At 42.6% G+C, this 26,986-nt stretch overlaps 1 protein-coding gene across 2 annotated transcripts; it reads right to left on the bottom strand.

Moving 5' to 3' along the window:
- Nucleotides 1-828: 828 nt before the first annotated feature.
- Nucleotides 829-17,447, bottom strand: CNDP2 (carnosine dipeptidase 2). 2 transcript variants are annotated; one of them, XM_051812760.1, is made up of 13 exons: nucleotides 17,383-17,399; nucleotides 14,948-15,004; nucleotides 14,590-14,677; nucleotides 13,502-13,645; nucleotides 10,852-11,014; nucleotides 9,219-9,307; nucleotides 8,093-8,293; nucleotides 7,503-7,587; nucleotides 6,762-6,922; nucleotides 4,708-4,872; nucleotides 4,039-4,180; nucleotides 2,737-2,884; nucleotides 829-2,319 (listed from the first exon to the last, which is right to left on the bottom strand). In XM_051812760.1, the coding sequence occupies exons 3-13, from the start codon at nucleotides 14,647-14,649 to the stop codon at nucleotides 2,250-2,252; spliced, it is 1,428 nt and encodes a 475-aa protein (XP_051668720.1). In that variant the 5' UTR covers nucleotides 14,650-14,677; nucleotides 14,948-15,004; nucleotides 17,383-17,399; the 3' UTR covers nucleotides 829-2,249. The 2 variants fall into 2 exon arrangements, with proteins under 2 accessions (XP_051668720.1, XP_051668719.1); XM_051812759.1 differs by lacking the exon at nucleotides 14,948-15,004 and having other exon boundaries at nucleotides 17,383-17,447.
- Nucleotides 17,448-26,986: the final 9,539 nt, after the last annotated feature.

The following is a 26,986-nucleotide window of genomic DNA, read 5'->3' as shown; positions in this document are numbered from 1 at the left end:
ACAAGAGAGGTTACAGCTAAAACAAGCTCTGTTGTAGCAAGGTAACCAATACTGCTGATTTCCAACTTTAAAATTATACATCTAAAGAAATCTGAAGTCCCATTAAATCTCAAAGTACTCAGTATTTTAGCAGCTTACTCTTGTGTGCTTAAATAGACCCCTGCATTTTGCTTAGGCCAAAGTCCCATTTTAATCTCCTTTTCACAGCGTTCTGGTACTCGCCCCATGACAAAATATTTCTGCTTTACTTTCAACACTATCTGTTTCTCAGGCTTTTCTACAGACTCCTCAGCCAATTAACTGATTCTCAAAAAAACTGTTACAAATGCAATAGGACTACTAGATACACTTTCTGAACATAATACAGAATATAATGCATAAACACTAACAGCTTTCCTCCTGCCCAAACAGCTTTTTCTTTACATCATGAGAAACAAGTATTACCTCAGTCCAGGATCCAGATTTTCTTAAGTTTTGATGCTTTTCAGGTTGGTGAATAGAAAACAAGCAACATAAAACCACCAACAGTGAGGGAATCATCTTTTTATGTAACCATTGCCCCATTTAGAGAAGTCTAAGGTGCCAACTCAGTAACCAAGGAAGATACATTGACTGCTAGGACTAGTTACCCTGATCTCAGCATACAGATGACCTTCAAATATGCTGGTATGCCAGTCTTGTCCTATGTGCATCCTGCATGTTTTAGCAGAGTAGTTCCACTGTCACTGACAGGTGAGAACCCAGCAGCCAACTCTCAGTGTTGTGCAGGTGCCTGGTGCTCACAAGTACTGATGGAGGCATATGACACGGGTCTGACTGTACCCCAGCTGCATCTGCAGAGTTTAATGGTACCAGATTATCTCCAGCCATTAACTCCAGTGACAAACCAAAAAGAACAAAATTAGACAGAGACACTTTAGAAGCTTCAAGGAGACCAGAAGACTCCCTATCCCAACACTATTAAGTCTCCAGATCAAGCAACAGTGAAAACCAGGCAGAGAAGACTCTCCTGCCTTCTGCCCCTCAAGGGAGGAAAGCATGACATGCTGTTCACCTATGTCAGGATATAGAATGCACCATACTCTCAGAGCAAAGCATCATCATTTGAAATACTTACCTAGTTTAGGTTGCTAGTGCTGGTCAGGTAATTCAGAAACAGTGATCCCAATCTAGTTTAGATTAACACACATTTAAGAGGGTTTGGTCTTTTGACATAATAACAGGTGTTGGAGTTTAATGTATCCAGAAGACAGCTTGAAGTTGTACCTTAGTAGTTGCAACAATTAGGCATAAGCAGGGAGAGATCACAAATCCCACCCACTCCCTTCCAGGATCATCAGCTGTGCTACAGTGTGATGATCTGTCTTACAGAACCAAAATTAAACATTTTGAGCTTGCTTTCTCTCAGGAGAACAGAATTTTGCAACATCTGCTTCAAGTCAACAAGCTGTAAATAGAGCCAGAGCCTAGGAATAAACACTTGGATTCCCAGGATATTCCCAGGTCCGTGCAGCCATGTTGCTCATCTGCCTCTATAGTCACAGAAGTATCCCCCCCAAGTTCTGTAAGCTGCTTTCCCCTCCCAAGTCATTATTTAATCTTTAGAGAGACCAAGAGCCAAACTATAGCATGATTATTTATTATCCTATTTTGGTAATACAAAGGCAGCTTTACAAAAACGGCCAGCAGTTGTTACCACAGTGAAATTTGTTATACCCTGATTCACTGTCAATTGAAAGCTGCAGACAGGCAGAGACAAACTGCAAGAGACAAAGTGCTCTTCCAAATCACTCAGTTAGCAAAGACAGGTTTGAACACATTCCAGTGTAGCCCCATTATCTGTCACTGACTACTTACTTCCAGGACATACCCAGGAACAAGAACCTTAAATTTAGCTGGCAGTTCTACAACTGCTATGGTTGCTTAAACTGTTGAGAACAAACCATTCCTCTTCCTTTATAGGAAAAGTAGATGAATATAGCAAACTGAAGTGATACAGAGGAGACCCAGATGCAGCTCAGGACTGCTGACCAGACAAGGAATAGTCTTGTAATTTAAAGTAAGCATTTAAAGAAGTATTTTTGGTATACATGTTCGTCAAATGGAACTGCATGTTTCCCTCTCCTCCACCAAAGCAGTGGTGGTAGAGTGTTTGTGGAAAAGGGGAGCCATGTAAGTTTGGTGACTGATGACATTTTGTAAGAAAATTCACACTTCTGATCCATAAACCATAAGGTAAGGTGTCTAATTTAGTCCTTCAGCTGGGAAACCTCATAGAGATATGCACCAAGCATCTTCACCCCCTGGATGTAGTTGTACCTGGAAAGAAGACAGCTTCCATTAGCATTGTCTTAGCTGAGCTGTATTTCTAGCACATGTGGATTTTGCAAAGCCCACACATCAGTCCTATGCACATGACAAACACTGCAGGCAACAGGCACTACTCCCAAGCTTCCTGCATCTCCCCTGGTAAGACAGAAACACCACTCTGAGTAGTGGGTAGCCAAGCTTAGAGACCAAAGTATAAAACCTGCTTCTGGTTTCAAGTGTATAAAGCCAGAAACAGTAAAGAGATCGAGATCCCACTACAGATTAGTTACCCAGTCATTCTCTGCTAGGGAGAAATGGCACTTTGCCTTCCAGAGCATTAAAGAAAAGCAAGAGTTCAATTCTTAGTGTTTTCCATAATACATGCCCCCAGTAAACTCACCTTGGCACAGGGATAAAAACTCTTACCTATTTAGCTTCTCATTTTGAGAGTGGGCACCATCATCTGCAGCTCCAACAGGAAGCAGCATGACATTCTTGCCTGTTGCTTCTTGAAAAGTAAGGGTAACAGGAATGCTTCCTCCCTCCCTTGTCAGGTCTGGTTCAACTCCAAAAACTAGAGAAGTGATATTCTAGTCAGTTTGGAGTTATATTTGTTTTTCTAACAAATCCTTACTTAAGCCATCAAGTACCAGCACTAGGTGCTGGCCAAATCAGCCAGACTGCACAGGCCACAGAACCATGGAGCTTCCCCCAGCAGATGTAGCACTGGAGTATTGTTACTTTCAGAGTTCAGTTCAAACACTTACACACCAGGACTTCATCTTCATCTGAAAGCCTGTCTATACTCCAACAGAAGTTAGATTTGCTCTAGCTGCCCTACCAAAACCAATTAAGATGGGCGCTAGAATGACTAAGTTTCAAGGAATTTGGCTAAGCAGGTGATCTGAACTAACAACCTCACATGCAAAAGCAACAACACACCAACAGACTTGTTCCAGAACAATAATGAATGAATTGAATACCCAGTTTCTTTCCTTCCTCTACCTCAAACTTCAGTTTGCACATGACACACTTCATTATTTAATGAGCCAAAGTTATTAAATAAGTGCAGAACACTAAATATTCAGCAAAAATGACCTCTTCAGTGTTTCTTGAGGTGGTGGAACAATGTCACAGTTGACAGCAGGTCTGTCATCACCTTGGCACATACTGACGAAGCAATAGATGTTGACCAGATCAAAGTATACCCCTGAGACGGACTGAAAAGAGAGGACTGAAAATGGAGGCCCTGATCCTGACAACATACTGATGCATCCTGAAGAAGCTGTCCCGTGGGAACAGAGAACACTGTCTCATGAGAACAGGAGCACTGTCTCATGAGAACAGAGACCTGTTTTGAACGAGAGTGGTTGGGAAAAACATCAACATAAGAAAAAAATAAGAGCAGGTGCTCGGGACTGTTGTGGGAAAGAAATGGGCTGTTTTGAGAAAGAGCAAAGTTGTTATGAGAAAGTAGAGTTTAGAAAATACACCTATTAGCTGTAAGAATTCTGGTGTGAGAGTTTGAACTGTCCTATCCGTGTGCATTATGTGTGTTCAAAAACTGTACTTAAGGGGCTGTGCAGCAGCCCTGGGGTGCTGTCTTTTTCCTAGGAATAAACTTTGCTGGAACTTTTTTTTTTCGTGTCACTTTGGTCGTTCTGACATTAACAGCAACAGAACAAGAGCTTTTTAATCTTACCAACACCAAGTGAAAAACCCACTGACCTGTCTTCACGGCCCTCCTACCAGCCATGTAGTGGGGATGGTTGAAGTCTGACACCCAGGGTTTTCCACCATGGCCTAAGTACACTTTGAATTTGTTGGGACTCTGCAGCTCCGCAAACTTTTTGTTCAAGTAGTCTTCAACCTATAAGAAAGATTGAACAATCTTATCTACTGTTAGCATTTGTAGGAACACTAGTAAAGTCCATATTCTAAAAGCATCTTAGGGACTTGCAGGTCACTACAACAGTCCAGCAATACTTTTCCTATTACTCTTATTTCATTATTCCTATGATTCTCTGTTCTGAAGTCAGAATATATCCTTCAGGCAAATTAACAGTATAGTGTAGAACACTTAGCCAGTATGTCAAATACTTATGCTTTTGAACATGCATTTCTGGCAGTCCAAGTGCCCTACAATTACATTAGCATTTACTCCTAAGCCCCTTCTTTGGGTTTAGAGCAATTGGGTAGTCAGACGACAACAGTCCAGTGTGGCACCACAAAATGAATCCCTGAATTATCTTGTGTTGAGGTGCAGAACAGGGAAGACAGTAGCAAAGTAAGCAAACAGAACTGCTTTAGAAAACAGAAAAATTCTTCCCCCAGGCATGGGGAACAGGAGAAGGTTAGAGACAGTTGTTTTGATACCAGCAATCCATGTCAACGTACATGCTTTGTGACTTCTTCAGGAGTCATGTTTGGCACAAGCCTGATTGAGAACTTGCCAATCACTTTCCTAGGAACCACAGTCTTGGCTCCAGAGGCTGAGAAGGCTCCTTCAATTCCGTGGAGAGACAATGAAGGGTACCTCCACCTATGCATAAGGATATCTCTCTGCAGAAGCAAAGAGAAAGATGCAAGGTTACGTGAAGTTTGACAGCATTCCCTGAAGTATTGATTTCTTCAATCTAATTAAGAATTTGCAAGAAACAGTGCTTTCCCCCATGGAGAAATGCAGCTCATTGAAGACCACTCAGAAGCTGTTACTCCCAGTAAGCACACATTTTGATATACCAGCTGGATTCTCAGCACCGTAACAGATTCAACAGCTCTAGTTCACCTTTCTCGTAGTTCTACGGAACTTACAGGACATGATCAATCTGCTTCTGACCAGGACATTTATAAGGTGCTCAAGCAGTGTGTAGGTGAAGGCAGGTGCCTTCATCACCAAGACACACGTGCTGAAGTTCATGTATTTTCTAAAAGCCTCACCACTGCTCAGACTGAGGCATACGGTGTGCTTTTCTTTTTATCATCAGTTGTATTTAAATGCCTGATCTCCAGGTTGATTCAATTGACCATTATTGCCCTCCAGGTACACTTCCTGCATTTCCTCCTTGTTGCCTTGGACACAGCTGTTGAGTACATTGGACCCTGAATTCAACACAGCTGTTGAGTTGTCCTCTACAGACACAGCTACAGTGTCTCAAGCCTGAACCTCACTGCAGAAATTCAGGAGACTTAGGAATTTGGTGGCCTTTATGTGAACAGTTTGGTTTGTTCCAGGTACAACCTGCCCCTATTCTTCTCTCAAAGCAAATGTAACTGTCACAGTTCAAATCTCTCAAGCACATTGTTTCTCATCTGGAAGTTACACGTTTCTCACCTCCCTCCCATACCTCTCCTTGGCCTTAAAACCCTTCTTGTGTGCAGCTTAGAACTCCCTTAGCTAGGATTTCAGTTTAGCCAAGACTGAACAGCCTCAGTTCAGTATCACAAAGAGCATCTTGCCAGCTCCTCCTTATATACAAGCTATAATTCATCCATTACTTTATAGGACAAGGCTAAACAAGGAAGCCTGTGTGCTCCCAGTTAATATAAACCTGAGCGTGTAAAGACAAGGTTGAGGATATAAATTGTTACTTATACCTATTTGAGTTGAGTTTGAAGTCTCCTCCTGACAGTACTAGGACAGAATACAGACCTGCACATGTAAACTTGCCTTTTACAACATCTGTGTCTGCTTTTTATGACAGGAAATGTATTTACATCTAGGGTTTTAAAATTAGTATGTAATACCTGTACCTTGCGAGATTCAATGCTGTTAAAAGCATTCATTTGGAAAGCTCCCAGGACAAAGATTTAACTTCAGACATGAGTTTACTGACCTTGAGCCTGTTCAAAGATTTGGGTAGCTGCCGAGTTCATGACTGTGAAACAGTCCTTGCTTGCCAGTCTAGAAGGATGTTCAGTATGTCAGCCTTAAATTCACCACAACTAGATTTGAAGCTGTTTTTTCACCTAATGAGCAATCATCTCTAAGCAACTACTTTATTTCTGATAATACATTGAACTTCCTACAGATGTAGGAAATCAGATGTTTTGTGTAAATGTGCTATCTGACCTCTGAAAAATTGCTAACATTCTTATCTAGCATTAAGAGAACAGCATTAGATAAAGAAATTTTTGTACAAGTTTGAAATGCTACTTATACACAGACTAAGGAGCAAATTTAAAGTTGCCCAGGCTGCTTGCCTTAAACATGGGATAACCTAGACTAAATTTTCAAGCACCTAACACTAGCCATACCTCAGCAAAGTGTTAAGCATGCAGTCGACCACACAGTAGGCAAAACTATTTTCAAGGCATTCTCACCATTTTAAAGACATCAGATGAACCTCTGCCTTCTGAATTACTTGGTAACTACAAATATATCTACAGAAGATCAAGTTAACATAGACAGCTTGACCTAAGCAAGGTAGGAAGGAAGGAGTGCAGCATACCTTTGTATCATGCAGGAGTCTTGTTGCTCCTACATCTTTTGCATATTCTGTCAGGTCAAAATCAATCTGGTCATATGATTCCAGCTCCTCATCAGTAACAGGCGCCACTGCTTCATTAACACCTGGGATGAGGATTTTCCCTTTCTTGTCTACAAGACAACCTGTAAACGAGAAACACCTAGTGTCAGTATTCAAACCAGAATATACAAGGTGTCATTGCTGGGAACGCTTTCCTTGGGAAACACAAGTCTTGGCCTTCTGAAAGCTTCATAAATGTAATGAAATTCAGACCTCCATCTCCCAGAGCATGCACCACTGAGCATGGAAGGCACTTACAGAATTTGCAGCTATCCAAAATATGCACTTGCATGCTACTTGTATTAATTCTACTGTTACATTCTACTGTATTTACTTCTACTGTTACCTTTGGTTGGCTGAGTCCAAAGGAGTTCAATACCACATCCATAGCAGAGTTTGAGAAGGCAGCTGATTTAATTAACATGTAAATTTGCAGTAAGATTTTAGAGGAAGCTAGAGTAGATAGACAACCTTTTGGCGAGACCTTCACCATATTTCTGTATCTCAGGCACTATCTTTGCATACCTGGCAAGCTCCATTTCATTGGCCATTGCTTTTCTAGTGTAAGCAGCCCTTACCAACTTCCCCACTGCAAACTCACTCATGTTTTAATGGTTCTTATTCTCATTTTAAATGCATTTAGTGAAACCTGCTTTTTCTTACCCATTAGAGCAATGAGATCTGTCATGGCCTCATGTACTGAACCACCATACACACCAGAGTGAAGGTCTCTGTCACAACATTCCACCTGATTGAAGTGAATTAAGATTCAGGTTAATTTTAGCATGAAGATACTGTCAAATACACCAAAGACATTTACCCTAGCTTTTTCCTGCATGTATTTTGAGAATGCGTCTAGTTTTGAAACCAGACCACTCAGTTGTAGTACATTAAAACAGATCTGCTTTGTATTGCTCTGGAATACATGCCTTTAGTACTGACTGTCCCAACCTTGGGGACTTGAGTGGTGATATCTCTTCCTGCAGTCAAGGATCACCCTGAAACAACCCTCCAGAGAAGGTTGCTGGCTTCTCCTCCTTCATACATCTGAAAGCTATCCCTACCACACAAGCATCAGATAGGGTAATGAAATAAAATTATTCAGACAATTAGGAGAAACCATTTTACTTAAGCAGTCAGTTTCACCTTCTCTGAAGAAAAGTTGTTGGCATGAAAAAGTTTGAGCTACCACTCTTCTCCGGTAGAAAATTCAGTTTAATAATACTGGTTTTGTAGTGTATCTCAGCACTTACCTCTATGAAGTAGTAGCAGATGCCCCTCAAGCCATAAGTGATACAAGGCTTCTTCTTGCCTAGCCAGTAGTTGTCAGAAATGCACACATAATCCACATCTTTGAAGAAAGTATTTCGTTGAGCAAAAATCAGTTCATCAAGGCCTTCAGATCCTGATTCTTCCATACCCTCTAGGCAGAACTTAATATTTACTGGTAAGTCCTTTGAAATGAAAAACAAGAACAGACTAAGTATGAAAATGCTGTACTACTTCAGCAATCAGTAATTTTCATTTGTCATGCTCAAAGCAAAAAAAAAAAATAGACATGGGGAAACTAGATCCATGACAGTGGAATTTGTTAATTATGCACAAACTATTATAAAGTTTGGACTGCACTTACATTGAGGACACTTATACCACCCTTCATCTGATGCAATTCAAAAACTCTTCAAAAAGTTTTAACTGAGCTCTAGAACAACTCATTCCCAAGCCCCTTAACTGTGGGAACACAGCAGAAATCTGCTGCCAAAGGTAAGCCCCCAGGCTAGGAAAACTAATATTAACCACAGAAATTGCATGCCACTGTAGGAGCATTAGAGCTACCCTGTCTATTCAGACTACCATATTCTATATACCTAGACAGGAATAGAGAACTAGTCATTCTTCTCACAAGTAATAGGAACTTGTCTGGCAAGATAAGGCAGACACCCTGAGCTATTTCCAATTGCACATTTTCTTGAACGGAAACAGCAAAGCTTGCAGGTCAGTGCTACTAAGTTAACCCCTTAGAGCTCAGTGGCAGTGAGACATTAAGTTTTGATAAAGGTCAAGCTAATTTGACATCCTTACATGATAGTGATCACATTTGATTATTCATCATGCTCCACATGCTTGCATATACATTTTCCTTCCAACACATTTCATTAAAGGAAAATTGTTTAAAGTGCAAACCAAGCAACTAACAGACCAACTTGTCAGCAAGTCAACTCCGCCCTACTAGTACATAAGTGAATTTACAGGACTACTGCATCATTCCTCTGATCAGCCAAATAAGCAGGCTTCCCTCACAAGCGTTTGTGGCTCAGATAACATTTATTGCTAGAATCAGTTGTATGTAGAAAAGTAGAATATGTTTTGGGCACAGACCTGGTTAGTTTGTTGATAAGCCTCCAAGGCATTCAGCCAGGCAAGCACTGGACCTTTGTCATCTGTTGATCCTCTCCCATACAACTTTCCTGTAGAAACAAGATAAAAATTAACCAGGGTGGAAAAAAATTAGCATGAAGATTCACCTCTTGCCTACAGGAGGAAACATCTTTTTGGATAGTCTTTTTATCCCTGCTTATATAAAAACTTTCATTTCTGATTCTTCTGAAGTAGCAATTTTGCATCCTGCTTCATACACTCTTGCAAGTGGGACTGCTATAGTTCTCCCACTTTCAGAGCTACCTCACCTTTTTCCCCCCAGCTTTTCCCCGGACAGGAATTGAATATAAGTCTGGAAAAGATGTAACTGCCTTATCATTCACAATAATACAATTTTCTACAAACATAGTAGTAAGTGTAAGAAACGAGCTCCCTCCTTTTAACAGAAACCTATCCAGTATTAGCTACAATTCAATAACTGTTTGAAGAGTAAGAATTCAGTAGCTAGTGACAAATCAGTTCACCGGATTCTCCAGACAAAACTGGATCTCCTTAGAAAAGACTTTAGTCAAAGGCAAGTTTTACAGGCTCCAGGGAATTTCCAGAAAATGTAGCACATGGGATCACAGAGGCAGATATCATTGCAACTCAGAGCTGCAGCTACAACCCCTAAGCACCAGGTGTAACCACAGTGACAGAACAGGACAGACAGCTTGCAAGGTAAAGAGCCATTGGTGAAAATGCCTCTTGCACTCCTAGGCTGCACAGAGACAAGCCACAGCCCAAGGTAAATCTAGGTCTTGCTATCAGATGAGAGAATCCAACTTAGTAACTTGGACTCTGCTGCCTATGACCAAGGGCCCAAGTAGAAATACTGGTTACCACAGATACTCCTTTTTCTGGCAATCATTACACTTATGCAAGACAAGTGGTTAATGTCCTTCTATTCATATGACCTTTGACACTAACACTGAGAATGTGGAACAAGGAAGAGGCTGTTGGTAGCACCAGCTTTAAATAGAAAAGAGTTTTAGTCATCTTGGCTACTGGCAATGCTGTTTCGACAGGAGTTACTGCACCATTTCTTCATTCCCATTTAGAGGAGAGGGACAGTTGTCTGGGCACCAGCTCTGCAAAACACAGCTTCTGCAGTACTCATGGCAGCACAGTTTGCAAACGCAAGGCAATCCAGGGAGACTGCTGTGACACTCCTGTCTCCAGGCATAAAGAAGTTGTGTTGAGTATTTTTCCCGGCTAATGGTTCAAAATCCCTGTAGTCTTGACATGACCTTACAGGCTGCAAGTTGTGAACAGCACAAGAATCTAGTTCTAAAAAGCTTTCTGGCAACAAACTGTTACCATGGAAAGCAGCAGTTAAGACTGTGCTGTAGCTACAAGGAAGATAACATGCAAGTACATCCTAGACTATCAGAAAAGGAAACAAGCCCTGAGACCAGCTGAGATTTTGCAGTTCTACTTTTTTACCATTCTCCCTCCTGCATATTTTCATCTCAACAGTATTAAATAAACACTCATACCTGTTCTTACTCTCCTCCCTTTCAATCAATAGCACAACTTTGGAACAATTGGGGAATACCACAGAAGTGCTCACAGTGAAATCCACTGCTCTTACCGTCTCTTTCTACCAGTGTGAAGGGCTTACTATCCCAGCCATCCTCTAGTACTGCTGGCTGAACATCCAGGTGACCATATACACACACTGTCTTTTTGCGTGGATCTGTGCCAAGCGTTCCCAGAACAACTGGTGGTAGAGGGATCTTTGATCCATCAGGCAGCTAGAAATAGGAGGGAAGAAGTTTTATTCAAATGTGGAATGTCAGAGAAACATGTTTTTATCAGATAAATGAATTATTTTAATACTGTGGAGGTTATGACACTAAGGGGACAGACAGCTAAAAAAAACAACTAAGCTACTTTAACTGATTGCCAGAAGCAGGGTGCCAGAGGAGGTATCGTGCCAGTTAGCTTTCCAACAAGTCTCAGTAACAATGAGAATGTTCCAAGCCACTCAGAACTGTTAGCTTTAAACTACCAATCCTACATCAGCCTTTAGCAGAGCAAGCTGACTGCACACCAAACTGCCATGTCTAATGCTGACCTCAGCATAAGCGATAAACTCCATTCAATACTGCATTCTGTGTTGCTTATCACTGCACTTTCGTCCTGTCTACAGTATAGCTCCCTAGACAAAAATTTCCTGACAGTGGTATCTCTGAGTGTAACGTGCCTACACCCAAATAAGATCAGCATAACAGCTGTATTTCTCTATACAAGCCTATGCTGTTAAGCTAAGGGCAGAGTAGTGCTGATGAACTCGGTTCAAGAGTTCAAGAGTTGAACTTGGCTTAGTTCTTTGGAATACCCCATAAGCAATTATCACATGCTATTCTCAGTCAGCATGTATTTCCCTTTTGGTGAACACATACTCCTACACACTGTTCAGCAGATCAAGATCAGCTTGCACTTTTTGCTTATATGGGCTCCAAACTCCAGGTTTTTTATCAACAGGCTACATGGTCCTTGGCCAGCTGCAGCTCTATATGATTAAAGAACTACTGCAAGAATTTACAGTAATCAGTACACAGAACAAACTGCTGTGCAGCAGTAAACTTTGATCAGGTAAGTTCACCAGTTGCTTTACATTGTCCTTCATAGATATAGCAGGAATGTACCTAATACACTGACTAGCTCTGTCTATACTTAATATAAAACCAAACACTGGAGTTAACTTTTGCAGCTGGATTAAAGTTTTCTAAATAATAATGTTATGCATAAAACTTTAAAATAAGCTACCAAAAAGTTAGTGATGAAAGGAACAACTTTGTCTCTGAATTAACTGAAACACTTTTGAGGGGATTTTAGGCTGTATGTAGCAGCAGAGCTAGAATTATCCTACAGATTCTCTCCCAAGAGGGCACACGAAGTCAGCTGTTTCCTTGCTGGAACCTGCAGTCCTACAAACAAGTGTAATCCAGTTGGCAAAGGCAAGAACTGCTCAGAAGGTCTCAATACGTGCAGATTTCACTCAGCATTCTTTCCCACCAACTACAGTGATAATCTTCTAAAACTAGCAAACATTCCAGCACAACAGGATTTTTAATGCCACTATCCAAATGCTCGTCTAATAATTTTGGTATGGGTCTTATTCTCTGGCATATAGTGACTAGGCACTTCAAAGGAGCAGTATATCAAGTGGATGGTTCCTGAGGACAAGATTATTATTATCATCATTCTCATAAGCACATACATTTCTTGGGCAAAAAAGCAGTCCAGATAGCTAAAAACAAGGAGGGAACTCATTCTTTTAACGATACTTTTGTATCTGGTAAGGGAACAATGCAATCTAGTGACAAATGTAACACTTTAAAAGAGCCCAAAGGTCTTTTGGAAGACTTATTGAAACCTCAGACAGTATCTTTACACTCTATGAGCCTAAGGATCAACACCAGCCTGTCGTTAAAAATGACTAGCACTTTTGTTTGCAGGTGTTCTGTTCATTCAGAAAAGTATTTAAAACACATTTAATACAGTCCAAAATTTAATACAACATGTTTAACTGATCTGGATCCCAAAGTTCACTGTAAAGAAAGGTTTTTAACAGAAAGCTCAGACTGTGTGGCAGGAAACACACCACACCCCAGCAGGTTCTGACTTTTTAGGCCACTACCCACAAGACCCTTGCGTGGTGATCCTGAGCAGAAGATTACCAGACATAAAAAATTAGCAATCCACATAGTTAATCTGAGTACACCAAAGCCTGTGCTAGGCTATGCTGCACATAGAACATAGTTTTGCTTTCCCACCTGTATTGTGCTGTGCGTATCCCTGGACTGCAGGTTAAACTGAGCCACTTGATGGTAACCTGAAGGCAGTTCCCACTTGGCACTGGTGATTACACTGCCTGCATGTCCTTGACTTTATCTAAAAGTGCATCAAGAAGTTTTCATGTGAATATCCCTTTTGTCTGGCAGTGGAATCAGACAGCTTGAAAAAACAGAATGGTATCACATTCCCATGAATGGGATCTAAACAGCATGCTGCGTGCTGGTTGGATGCCTGCTAGATGCTGCAGGGACATGAGTATCTATACTGTCCTCTTTCTTTATAGTGGTAACTCTAATAAACAGCATTTTAAATTATACTTTATGGAGACTAAGTGCCTTTCTTACTGGGAACATAAGAAATCAGCACCTTCTTGTGCAAAACATCTTGTCTTCCAAGTGGACTTTTTCCACTAAGCTGACATGGAGATGTTCACGTACCTTTTGTTTCCCAATATCCATAAGTTGGGTTGTGCCTCCCAGTCGCTCAATATCCCTCGCAGCAACCTCCATCATGCGTTTGATTTCACCCCTCTTCTCCGGCCATGCTGACACGCTCTGGATCGCCACCCACTCAGCCAGGCGCTACAGAAACATGGAAGAGCTACAGGTTTTACTACACATGACAGGCACTATACAAACACAACACCTTGTGATTCAACAAACACTGTTTTAAGTTAAGCTTTAATTGAGATAAATCCACTCTGTCCTCTGCTCAAAGAAGTACTCTAACTGCTAATATTACACTCAAAACCTCACTCTGCCCCTGCAGTACAGCACAAACTCTACAGATATGTAAGGTAAGGTTAAGAGTATGAAAGCTTGTGCATACTGTGCTTTTTTGGTTGCTGTTCTTTAAGTATCCAGAACCAGCTGATGTCTTTCAGGCCTCTCAGAAAGGACACTTGAGCTTTTTCTCCCTGTGTGAGACCAGCAAGAGCAACTGGCAGAAATCAAGCTGAACACTTGGCATAGTTCTTGCCTGAGTTCACGGTGCTGTACCACTGATTCCTTCACAGGTAAACAGCACTGCAATACAAGCTGCAACTAAATAGCAGGTCAAGCAGCAAAGTATCTCTTTGGAGAGGGTAACATCTGCCTCTGTACCCCAACATAAATGGTTTCATACAAGAAAGGTTTATTCCAGCCTCATTCAGAGCTTTCATCTCCCATTTCAAAAGAAAAGAGACTACAAACCTAGCTCTGCATTCAGGAGCCAGTATCAAACTTCTCATACCTTTAAATAAGTCACTGTTTGCACTATACAGTAATAGATCATTTCCTAATAAATCTAACATGGACATTTATGTTTTGGAACAGAACCTATGCCTAAACTTAAAGAACAGTTTTCTAGCTTGACTCAAATCAGTTTCACCTGCTGCTTGCTCTCCCCTCTCTCCAATCACTTCAGATTACTCTCTCTTATTGGGTATATTATACAGGTGCAACAATAAGCTTGAAGATGACCATCTAACTTTTAATATCCCATAGCTGCCCATGCTGCAAGACAAAACTCAAAGAAAACTTACCTGAACATAGAGGTCCTGGTGTTCATCAATGTATTTAAAGACAGTTTTAAGAGTGGACATTTTCTGACTAGAAGTGTTGCTGAAGATCCTGTGTCAGAAAAATAATTCAGCCTTCACAGGTTTAAGAAGCAACAGTCAGTAATCAAGCAGCCACACAAGACTTTCACCTTTCAACTGCTAATGCTACACACCAAAGTGTAATAACATAAAACTTGAGGCCCCTCCCTTCCTTGAAATCACCCAGTGACAAAAGCATATTTAAATTTCAACACCACTTTTTCTGCCTCTCCCCTCAAAATAACTTTTGAAGTTAAACTGAGCAAGCTTATATAGAGACTGTATATATAGTATAGTATACCTGATATAGTATATCTGTCTGTAGAGATACTTCAATTAAATCATACACTTCATTTCACTGCAAAATTACAGGCAAAATGTTACTCAAATGAAATGCAACTTCAAAGAGTAGATTTCATTATGAGTTCAATTACTAGTGTGCCACAGGTTTGAATGCTAGGAGCTAGATGCAAGAAAGCACCACACTTAATGTTCTACAAGGGCACTTAAAAGCAGGCAGCTTAAGAACTGTGCTTTCTTCTGCTTTAAAGTCCCAACCTGCCACTCAGACTTCCCAAGAAAGGTCAGAGTGAAGCCATAGGAACAGAAGCCAGCCCCAGCAGGCCATGAGCAAATGGTCACTGACTACTTCAATGCTACCACTTCCTTCTTTTGTTTTAGTTTCAGCTGAACTTCACGAGAGAACCCAAGACCTTTCCCCTTCTCAGTTTTCTGTCTTCCTTCCCAGTCTGAAATCAATATTGAAAAGATATACTGTTCATTCAAGCAACAAAACCAACAAGCTGAAACTCAGATCTCAAGTTCAAAAAAGATACAGCATCTCCCCTGAGACAGGAAAATCATGAGCTTTACAAATCACAGAATGGGTAAGGTTGGAAGGGACCACTGGAGGTCATCTGGTCTAAGCTCCCTGCTCCAGAAGGGTCCCCTATAGCACATTACTCAGGATTGTGTCCAGGAGGCTTTTGAATATCTCCAGAGAAGGAGGCTTCCTGAAATATGCCTCTGAAATCCAAGCGCCTGGACTAGGAGAAAAACTCCAGTTTTTCTTGTAATACACTGAACAAGCACTTTCAGCAGCACCAGTCACTGTGACTCAGTATGTTGCTGAGTCAGCTTTACACCAGATCCTTTAAGCCTTTCTTCTACTTCTACACAGTAGTCACAAGACAAGTATGATAGTTGTTAAAGCATCTGACTGCTTGTCTTAGGATTTCTTGAACAGCTGACTACTCTGTATAGCTGAAACTAATACTTTTAAGCTGCAGGTTTCCCACACAATATACTGCAATACATGCACCACCCCAAATTTAAGACGCACACATTTTCTTTCAAGCAGGGTTGTACTTACAGAGATACTGGTGTTTGACATACAAAAATCCTTTCCCTCACCGGAGAGAGTTTCTATTTAATTTAAAGCATCCATCAAGTTTAAATTTGGATAATGACTTTTAAACACCAATTAGAACAACTCTAAACCACCAGACAGGTCAAGCTTCCTCTTTAATAGCCAGGAAAGGTGAAAACTAAACACCTTCAGAAGGATTATATGGACATAACTAAGTTAAAGGAATGCTTCTCAGTGAAGCTGGGCTTCCATAATGAAACCACCATCCTCACATGCAGTTAGAGCTCAGGCAGGATTCAACTGGAGCTCTTCAGAGAAACCAGTACACAGGCATCAGTCCAGTGCATCTGACTCTCCCCTTCACTCAACCGGTTCCTATAGCAACATCAGGACTCTCGCTTCACAGCACAGACACAAAATTACAGACAGCAAATTAGAGGGAGGCTGATATCCTGTCCAACACAAACAAGATCTGAACTATTTACTAAGGTGGAGACTACTTTAAATATCACCTTAAACATAGCTAAATAGTCTTAAAAACCAGAGGGGCATTGAATCACTCGTCACACTGCAGAGCTGCAAAAAAGCCTGCTCCAGAAAGCTCTGAACTTGGAAAAGCAAATGCTGCTTAGTGCACAGCAAAAGGCTGGATGTTACTTCCTCTTCCCTCTGCAAAACCAGGGCTAGAACTTCCTGTAAGTCCTTCAGACTGGAGTACTGAACCCTTCCTACCTACGCAGAAGAGACTCCACTCTCTTACCTTTTCACAGGACTATACAACAGTGGCACTTTGAAATAAACTAACCTAAGAGATTATCAGTGCACGGAAACAACCTGGCCCTTCTTATCCACAGGCATCGTTAGTGCCCCAGAAGAGAGCAGCGAACCAAGTTAGGAGCGGTCCGTAGCCATCGCCGGGCGCTCGCCGCCCCCCAAAGCCACTGCCAGGAGCGGCACACAGCCCCGTGCCCTGCTCTGCGGGAGGTTTGACTTAAAGGCTAAATTTGCTATTTTATAGGATTTTGCAGCACAAGGGCTCGGGGCGGAAGGGAGGGAAGCCCGCCGTGGGCTTCCTAAGGACTGCGCGGGGGAGTCTCACGGGGAGGGACAGCGAGCGTGGGGGAGGTGACGGGGGGCCAGCAGCAGCACCCTCCGAAGGACAGCTTCCCTCCCGGGGCAGCCACAGCGCCGCCGCGCCCGGAGGCCGAGCAGACGCTTCCTACCGCGGGATACAAGGCAAGGCAAGGCCCGGCCAGCCGGGCACGCCGCGCAGCCGGCATTCCCGGCGCCTCTCCGCCAGGCCGGGCCAGCCTCGCCCGCCGCGGCACACGGGGAAGGGGCCCGGCCGCTCCCGCCCCGCCACTCACTGTTCCCACACCGTCCCGGCTTCCCCTGCGAATGGCTCCGGTCGCCGCCACCACTGCGCGTTAAATACCCCGCACGGCCCCGCCCCGCGCCGCGCGCTGCAGCGACCAATCCGCGGGCAAGGAGGTCCCCGGGGGCGGGGCTTGTAGCGGAGCGGGGCGGGCGGCTCCTGTGGGACGGTGGGCGGGGGTCGTCGGTGCTGTGAGGGGGCGTCGTTAGCGCCCGAGGTGTTAATGAACTTACCACTCAGCAGTGAAACGGGATGGGTCAGGATGTGAGAGAGAGAAACACGAGAAATATTACGGGGGATAATAAGCGGGAATATCATATATAGGCGAATATAGTATGGGAGAAATTTGGGGGGGTCTTGAGCAGAGTCTGTCTGGACAACTGAATTATCCCAGCCGAGGATAGGAGTATACTTATGCTCTTCCTACATTTGTTGGTTAGGTAGGTTAAACAGATTTAAGTAGATTTAGATATAGTTTAGCTCGGCCCATAAAATAGAATTAGTTATAGAATAGAATAGAATTCTATTTTTTCTATTCTGTAGAATAGAATAGAATTCTAATTATAGAATTAGTTATAGAATATCCTGGGTTGAAAGGAACCCACAAGGATCATCTAGTCCAACTCCTGGCCCTGCACAGGGCCATCCCCAAGAGTCACACCTGAGTGCATTGTCCAAATGCTTCTTGAACTCTGTCAGGCTTGGTGCTGTGAACACTTTCCTGGAGAGGCTGTTCCAGTGCCCAACTACCCTCTGGGTGAAAAACCTTTTCCTAATATCCAACCTGAATCTCCACTGACACAACTTCAGGCCATTCCCATGGGTCCTGTCACTGGTCACCACAGAGAACAGATCAGTTCCTGCTCCTCCTCTTCCCCTCGTGAGGATGTTGTAGACTGCAATGAGATCTCCCCTCAGTCTCCTTTTCTCCAGGCTGAACAGACCAAGTGACCTCAGCCACTCCACATGTGGCTTCATGTGCAGCCTATGGGTGGGGTGGGAAGCACCACTGCACCTCTAGACCCTTCACCATCTTTGTTGCCCTCCTTTGGACGCTCTCTAACAGCTTAATGTCTTTGGTATATTGTGGTGCCCAAAACACACCATATCCAATACAATAGGCACACAATATTCAAGGTGAGGCCGCCCCAGTGCAGAGCAGAGCAGGACAATCCCCTCCCTCGATCAGCTGGCGATGCTTTGCCTGATGCCCCCCAGGACATGGTTGGCCCTCCTGGCTGCCAGGGCACTGCTGACTCATATTTAACTTACCATCAACCAGGACCCTCAGGTCCATTTCTGTGACACTGCTTTCCAGCATCTCATTCCCCAGTCTGTACGTACATCCAGGGTTGCCCCATCCCAGGTGCAGAATCCAGCACTTTCCCTTGTCAAATTTCATAAGGTTGGTGATTGCCCATCCCTCTTAATTTGTCAAGGTCTCTCTTCAGGGCCTCCCTGCCTTCATGGGAGCCAACAGCTCCTCCCAGTTTAGTATCCTCAGTTGGATAAGGGAAGTGCAGTGTGAACAGTAAGTTGTGAAAGTGAAGTAAGGTCATCTAATGAAGAGTTCTCTCAGCTCCTAACAGCGGCAGACAGGAATAAAGTAATTCTACATGCAAAAAGGTAAAAAATCAGATAATGCTTGCTGTTACCTTGTGCCTGCCCTAAATAAAGCCAGCCCTTTTAAGACAGGAACTGCTGAAGCTGCTGCTGTTTGTGAGTAGTGGAATAGCTCTGATACATATAGCTGTTAACTATGCATGGATGTAATAATTCGGTAACTCATACTGCTTTACAGACATTCTTGAAATAAATGTAAAATGGTGGTTGGCCCTTGGCTGTAGTAAAAGTAGTTGTAACTTGAATTACTGAGGGAGGTTCACCTCTCAGTCAAACCTATTGGGCAGTGTGCTTCCCAGTGCCACAGATGCTAGGAAATGTGCTGATGAAATTTGCTGAGGGTATAAAGCTGGGAGATGGAGTCAGGACAGGGAAGGAACAACTCAATGACCCTGAGGATCACAGAAATAAAACCAGGAAAAAATTAGGTATCTGGGAGCTCATGAGGTGGAAATGAGTGAGAAAGAGAGGGGTATATCAGCTGGTCACAGGAGGTCTACCGTAGGAGAGAACTACATAATTTGGTAACTCAGCTGGTGGTGCCTTGCTGGGTGAGAACCTTGCATGAGGCTGTGGTGAGTGTTGTCCCATGTCAAAGGCACAGCTCCAGTCACACAGGAATGATGAGCTGAAACTACTACAGCAGATCTCTGAGGGGCTGCTCAAATGCTCAGGGAAACTAAGGGTCTCTGAGCATATGAATTTGGTTTAAGTAACCTATAGAAAAGACTGAGGAAAGGCACGGTTGCAAGTATGCTTTGTAGAATCATAGAATCACAGGACGGTTTAGGCTGGAAGAGACCTTTAAAGAGACTTTTAAATGTCTGATGCCCCTGCAAGGAGCTGAGACATCTTCAGTTAGGTCAGGTTGCTCAGAGCTCCATCCAACCTGACCTTGAATGTTTTCAGACTGGTGTTAATGCTGGATTAATGCATAAGGAGGAGGAGAACTGTTATCCATAGTGGCTGTAAAGGCCTGAGGGCATCCCCTCCCCTGTAGGTTTGGCTTCCTGGGTTAGGGACCAGCCATGGATGGAGCAACAAGGGGCTGCCCTGTCCCACTGGGACACTGGGGAGAGGCTCAGGGGCAGCCAGCAGGGAGGCAGCAGCCAAGGGCTTCCACAGCCCATGGGAGCTGCTTTTGGCTGGGCTGCCAGTGCTTGGCTCATCTGAGCTGCAGCTCCAGTTCTGCCACAACCCTGGTCTGGCCATGGGCCGTGCTGAGCTGGAGATTTACAGACTGATGCCTGGCCTGGCCCAGCATTAACCTGTACCCAGGGAGGTGCCTGGAGCTGGGGCTGCCCTGGTGCCCCCCAGATACCTGGCTCCTGGCTGGGAGTGGGATGGGCCCTGGCTGCCAGGCTCTGCCCTCACAGACCCCCATGGGGAGCTCCTGCCACTCCTGGCACCCTAGATTTTGAGGAGCCCCTGGCACCAGGACTCCCGGCACTGCTCTGTGTTGGTGGAAGAGCAGATGGCAAAACGTACTGCAAATGGACCAGTGGAACTTAGAAACTGGAATAAAGTTTCTGTCCACACTTACATTAGGAAAAATATTGCCCAGAAGCAATAGGGGAAAAAAAGGTGTTTGTTTGTTTGTTTGTTTGTTTGTTTGTTTGTTTTAAAAAGGGAAAAAGAAACTGCCTCTAAAAAGCAGTTTGTTGCATTTAGGAAAAGTATTAAGTGACACGACAAAGCATGATTCCTGGTGACCTATTTTCATTCTCATGTTCCTACATGGAAGCAGTTTTTGGTACTTTTTTCTCACATCCTATAAAACACCCTCAAACAAAAATAAGAATCAAGGACATGATCTGCCAAACAAAAGCACTGGGGAAGCATACAGTGAAAATATTGTGTATTGTATTATCAGAGTTTTCTGCAAGCCTGTATTGATCTAAATCCACAAAGGATTGTGTGAAGACAAGCATGGAAACCACAGAGTAACTTACCTCAGGGAAAACAACAACAACTTCTTTTGAAAGATAACAGGCCCAATTATCAGCTTTGAGTGCCTTATAAATTGTCTTTATGGAAACACAGTTTTGTTTTACAAGGCTGTTAATTTGGAGGTGAAAAGAATATATGCATACATAAAAATCCTTTGGGAACAGTGGAGAAAGGAAGGGTAGGAAAAGACACATTTATCAGAAATGGCTTAGGGACAGGGGATGACAAAACAAGGTACTTTATAAAGAAAATGTAAGGATGCTCAGCTTTCTCTGGTCCAGGCAGAAATACCTAAACATCTAAGCTGCTCTATTACTTTTTTAATATGTTGTCTTTGAAATAGTTTTGTTCTAAAGAAATAATTCGTAGGTGGTTGTGCTATTGCTTTTAATCACAGAGGTGTAGCATGTATGAGTCAGCTGAAGTAAAAGCAGCTGAATAGGTGAGGAACCTGAAACATAAGCACTGGTCTGGGAGAGGACAACTGTGTGGATCAGCTTTTTAGATTAATGTGGACTGAGAGCCATGGGGATGTGAGAGGCCAACAGAGATATCATTAATAGCTGTGACCATGCTTTCTGAAAAATTCCATGCAAAATGATGAAATGGGACAGAAAGTTGCTATGGAAGCTACAGTAAACATGCAAAATCTCACCCTCATTTCTTTTGAAATTAATTTCAAGTGGTGGTTGTGTTCCTATATGCAGGTGTATGGCATCTACAAATTTCACTTTGCTCAATTTTTTTGTCTTTTCTGCTAAGCGAGATAAGTACACAATGGTTACTTTACTACACTTCTGAGGGGAAAAAGGAAAAAAACATAAAAAGCTGAAATTGGTTGTCTTCTGCCTCTTTGTTGTATCTTGCTACTTCCTGCTCAATCTTCCCTTTTTGTCTTTATTTTGCATGTTTCTAGTTAGGTGAGTCACAAGCCCAACTTTCTACACATTAGGCATTCACACTACATTAGGTAGACTGCTAGACTGAAAGGAAAGATTGTGTATACGGATGTGCAGAACAGTGCAGCTTTGTTGGATTTATTTGCTTTCCTGCAAACAATAGTTTTTGGACTGGTGACAGTAAATTTAAAGCAATAGCATAGGCAGGTTGTAACTAATGTTTAAAGAATTCCCCACTGGTTGCTTTAGTCCCTTCTAAACCGAAGTGTGTCCTATTTATATCACACCCATGCACTGCACCTATGTGGACATTTTGACTCCATTAACATTGTTTGCCTTAATGCATCCACTTCTGCTGGGCTTGATTTTGTTGACTGAAGATGAACAGACCTGCTTGCACCTGGAAATTGCCTTGCAATTGACCTTCCAGCAAAGTAAGCCTCACCCATTACCCCTGGCTTTTCAAAACCAAGTGGCCTCAAAGTCCAAACTCATTTAGAGGAATAACACTAAAGTAAACCAAATCCAAGTATCATTTACTGTTCCCTCTTTTCCAGTCAATACTATGGCTCCTGAAGTAACCTTGCCCTGGGCTCCACAAAAGCAGGGCTGCTTATGTGATGTACTGTAATTGTAGAGTGCTGAATATTTAGGTATATTCATTAATTTATATATACATGTGTGCTTATGTAGTAATTAAGGAGTTTGGTCCTCGCAAGCTTCTTCCAACAAATAAATACTGTTTTCTTTTTATAATAGGTAATTAAAATACAGGGCAGATTACACGACCTGTGTAGAAAATGTTGATGTTTATGTGACATAGCCCAGTATGGGGTGCCCATATGTCCAAGTGCCTGGTCAGAATCCTGTTGGAGGGCTCCATGACACTTCACTGAACTATGTACCAAGCTTTTGCTGATGTAAACATAAATGTGGACACAGAGGAATGCTGCAATTGAGACAAGAACTGAATCAAAGTCTAGAGACAAGGTCCTGTGATCCTTCTTCCCATCCTTGCATAATGGAGACTACTATGAAATGGAGCCTGTGTGGCTCAACAGCCCAAGTAACAATAAACACCAAAGAACCCTTTTTCCTCTCTCTGCTCCTTCCATCCCTGTGTCCCATCATTTATTGGCTGCTCCTTTCATCACCTCCAGTGTCGTCTCACTATACTGAGCCTGGCGAGTAGAGGATTTACATTCCTAGGGCATGTATTTCCCTGTAGATCCATCCAGTCCAACTCAGAAGAGTTGCTGCACTGATCTCCCATGAGCCCCCATAACGCCATGGAGCAGACAGATGTGCCTGCCTGTGCACAGAGTGGCTCTGTGCTGCTATACTAGGTTGACTTTCTGGCTTGGTTGCCACAAGCTTGAGGAGCTCTGCTCTGTGCCCTTCAGTGGAGGGCTGGATGATCAGGATGCCCAGCATGCTCAGGGATTGTCTCCTTCCTCACCAATCCCTACAAACCTCTTCCTGTCCCCCAGCCTCCTGGCTCAGTAGTTGATGCACCAAATTTTTCTTCAACTCTGATAGCCCGTGTATCAATAAGGTTGTAACTTTGCTTGTAAAAATGTACTCGGAAGTTTGTTGTAACACACTTCAGATCCTTTGTTATCTTCAGAAAGTACCAAAACATCCTGGATTACTCTGAGCCTTCAACAGTCACCAGTCACTTAACTAAGCCAATTCAGGACACCATAGGTATTGAAGTCTCTCATCTTAGGCACTAGATTTGTCTGCAAACCATGACAGGGAAAAGTAGAATACAAGGGTCTTGCTATGCAACGCTTGCTCCTTTTTTCCACCATAAGGTGGTTTTGCCCTTCCCCACAAGTGATATTTTGCTGAGTCTGTACACTGTATTGCAACCCGTGTTTTCCCTGTCCTCTTGTCAAGATGCAGCAGTGACGTGTTGGCAATGTCACTATCAAGAACCTCAAAATAACCTGAAGACTAACTAAGCTGTCTAGAGGGCTAGAGAGACTGCCTCAAATTAGAGAGAGAGGCAGAGCACCAGCAAAAAAAAAAAATAAGAAAAAAAAAAGGGAAAAAACCCACCTCTCTTCTAAATTCAGTGTACAAATTGCGCAAATATCAGTGTGCTTTTGGCAGCATTCTCCCAATTCCACTAACATTGCCCAGAAACAGGCAGTCTTTCTATTTTGAGGATCTTGTGCTCAGAGAGAGCGGGTACGGCTCCCACTTCTGATTCTGAGGGACAGATGAAAGAATGATGTCAGAGGCTGTTAGTAAATTCTTCAGTCCCAGCACCTTGGAGGACTGGCATGCAAACTGCAGAGCCAACATATCTTAGAAAGTCATTGAATTGGCATGCCAAATGATTCCTTGTTTGCTGAAGTGTTAGTCCAGCTGTGCCAGTGCTCTGAAAGGAGTAAAAAATGCACCTACATTCCTTTGTTCATTGTCTGTTCCTCTGCCTGAGTGACTAAAGCACTCTGCTTCTGCCTGCTTGTCCTGGTACTTTGCATTAATATAACAAGTCCATGGCTCAAATGGGAGTGGTGGGATGTGTGTCATGTAACAGGACACGTGTAATGGATGGGCAAGAAAAGGGTCAATAGCTCAGCTAGTTGTGGTCTGACTGCAAATGAGAACCACAGCCCTTGGAGACTGCTTCAGTCCAACACTTTTCTTTGGAATGACCAGAGAGCCCTTTTTCTTCTTAATCTCAACTACCTTGTATTTCATCCCAGTGTTTCATCTCAACACCATGCCTGGGTTATCCATGCTGAAAGCACATGGAATGTGCCATATGCATGAGGAGATGTCATTTTCAATTTCTCCTTGAATATATTTTGGATTGTTGGGAGACTTCGTTTTGGTCTTTTGTAAGTTGTTGATTTGCCAAAGTGAAAGAGAAATATTAAAGTGACTTGGCCAGCACTGCATGCTCTCCTTCATGAAATGGAGCCTAAATGCTTCCCCAGCTGGAATTTTACTCCAAAGATGCAGCTCTGCAGGACTGCTTTTCTGTGCCTGTTGCGATTTCACTGTAATTCCATTCCCCCTGCCTTTGTGGATCTCCTCTCTTCCCAGACTGAGAATAACATCCAGAATAGTGCAATCCCTGTTTTTCACTTTTGGACACTTGCTATGAATTCTTTTGCTAAGAACATATGTATGTGCATCTGTACATCATGGACTAAAAGCACTATTTGGTTATATGCAGAAAACAGGGAGCTGCAAAACCAGGAAATTTTAAATGCTGTCTAATAATGGCATCTCTGTGTATTCCTCCTTTTATACATTTCAGTGTAAATCAAAAGCAATTCCACTGATAGTAGGGAATTAATACTAGATACAAGAATTAAGGCCTTCTTTGCTGTTGTTTTTCAGAAGAAGCCTCTCAGTAGAGATGTGGGAGAGGGACTCCTACAACACATTCTGAGAAGAGAGGCTATTGTGGTAGATAACTAAGGCCTATGAAGAACAGAAAAGGTAAATCACTGAAGGATAAAGAGAACTGAAACATGTAAATAGGGAAGAAAAGGGGATTGTACTGAAGAAAAATGACAGAAAATAGAAGACAGGAAAAGGATGAAAACATGTCACTTCAGAAAAAATAAGAAAATTAATGCCAAGTTAATTATAAGAAGTTCTGGAGCAAAAGCTTCATTACAGAAGGGCATTTTCCAAGCTTGTATGAAGTTCTGCTTTTAAGAAAAAGGACAAAATTTTGATTATTCATTGCACCAGTGTAGGTAGGAACAACTGGCTAACTAAGTGGTGACTTTTATAATCACACATCCTTAAAGCTTAAAACCAACTGGAAACCACAGAATGACTCCAAGTGCAGTGGCCACCGGCTCCTGCCTGTGACAAATTAAGTTTGTTCAAAAGATACGTTATTGCTTTAAAAAGTATCTCCCATTCAATTTAGTTTCTCATCAAAAGACAACTCACAAAACCCAATCTGGCCTGATAGGAAGAGCTGCCTCAATGCCAGGTTTTAAAACAGCATAGGAAGAGACTTAGAGGAATGTTGAATCTCCTGAAAGACCCATCTACTGGGTAAACCATACACATCAGCTTGGCTTTGATGAGAAGGAAAGACCTCTCTTTCTGGTTTTTTTGTGTGATGAAGTGCACTGCAAGCAGTGTACAAAGATTGTGCCTGTGGAAGAAGCTATGGAAATCCATTTCTGAAGCTTCTCAGCCACCATCAACTCTGTTCAAAGCAGGAGGCAGCACCATGGCACTCCTTGATTATTATATTGGCTATTTAAGCTTATGTAGCAATGACCCCTCAGAAACAGGCCTGGCCACCAGAACTACTCAGATTCTCGGAGGATGCTTGCATGTAACAGGAGGAATATCATACAGCAGTGTCACTGCTGCTGCTCAGGCAGCTGGGCAGGATCCCACACTCAAATTTCTTGCTCAGGAGTAACACAGGAAAGTCACTCGCACTAATGGATGCTTAACCTTGGGATAATTATGAGCTGTTCATTGCAAGCAGTACAGAAACTGAATAGTCTACTCTTCCCTGAACAAATGTCAGTCAACATTGGATGCATGCAAACTAGCAACACACTACCTAAAGAAAAGCTAATTACTTGCAAAGTCTGATAGAAAATTAAATTTCACTAATGGATCACTTTGCAGCTTGCTCCATGCCCAGCCATTCATAATTTACAAAGAAACTGCAGAGAACAGCATCAAGGAAATAACTGAAAGTAATTAAGTTTTACAGAACAGATACTGAAAGTCATCTGTGATCTTCCTAAGTCCTCATTTTTTTTCTACTTCAGATTTGGATTTTTAGAAGAGAAATCAAGAAATGGGCATACCCCTGTGTAAATGCACTGACATCTATCGTATGTGATGGCTGCATTTAATTTGATTTGCAAGCATAGACTACTATGGTAGGCAGCCCTTGAGCCAAAAGAATAAAACAAAACAATCAGAAAAATGCTATAAATTCAGATTTGCTTATGTGCTTTCTCCCTGGAAAGTCAGTTTTCAGTTTACAAAACCTTTCCTGTGCAATATCCTAAGTATCCACTTGGCGGTTACTTGTGTCTACAACGAAGATGCTTTTTTCTATCTCTGAGAATCAGTTGTTTTCCACTTCTCTTCTGGTAACAGAGAGCATGC

Source organism: Manacus candei, unplaced genomic scaffold (genome assembly GCF_025592945.1).
Source record: "Manacus candei isolate 608988 ecotype Guabito, Panama unplaced genomic scaffold, ASM2559294v1 h1tg000088l, whole genome shotgun sequence".
Classification (NCBI taxonomy): Eukaryota; Metazoa; Chordata; class Aves; order Passeriformes; family Pipridae; genus Manacus; species Manacus candei.
The sequence above is the reverse complement of the archived record's forward strand: the minus strand, read 5'-3'. Positions and strand labels throughout refer to the sequence as shown.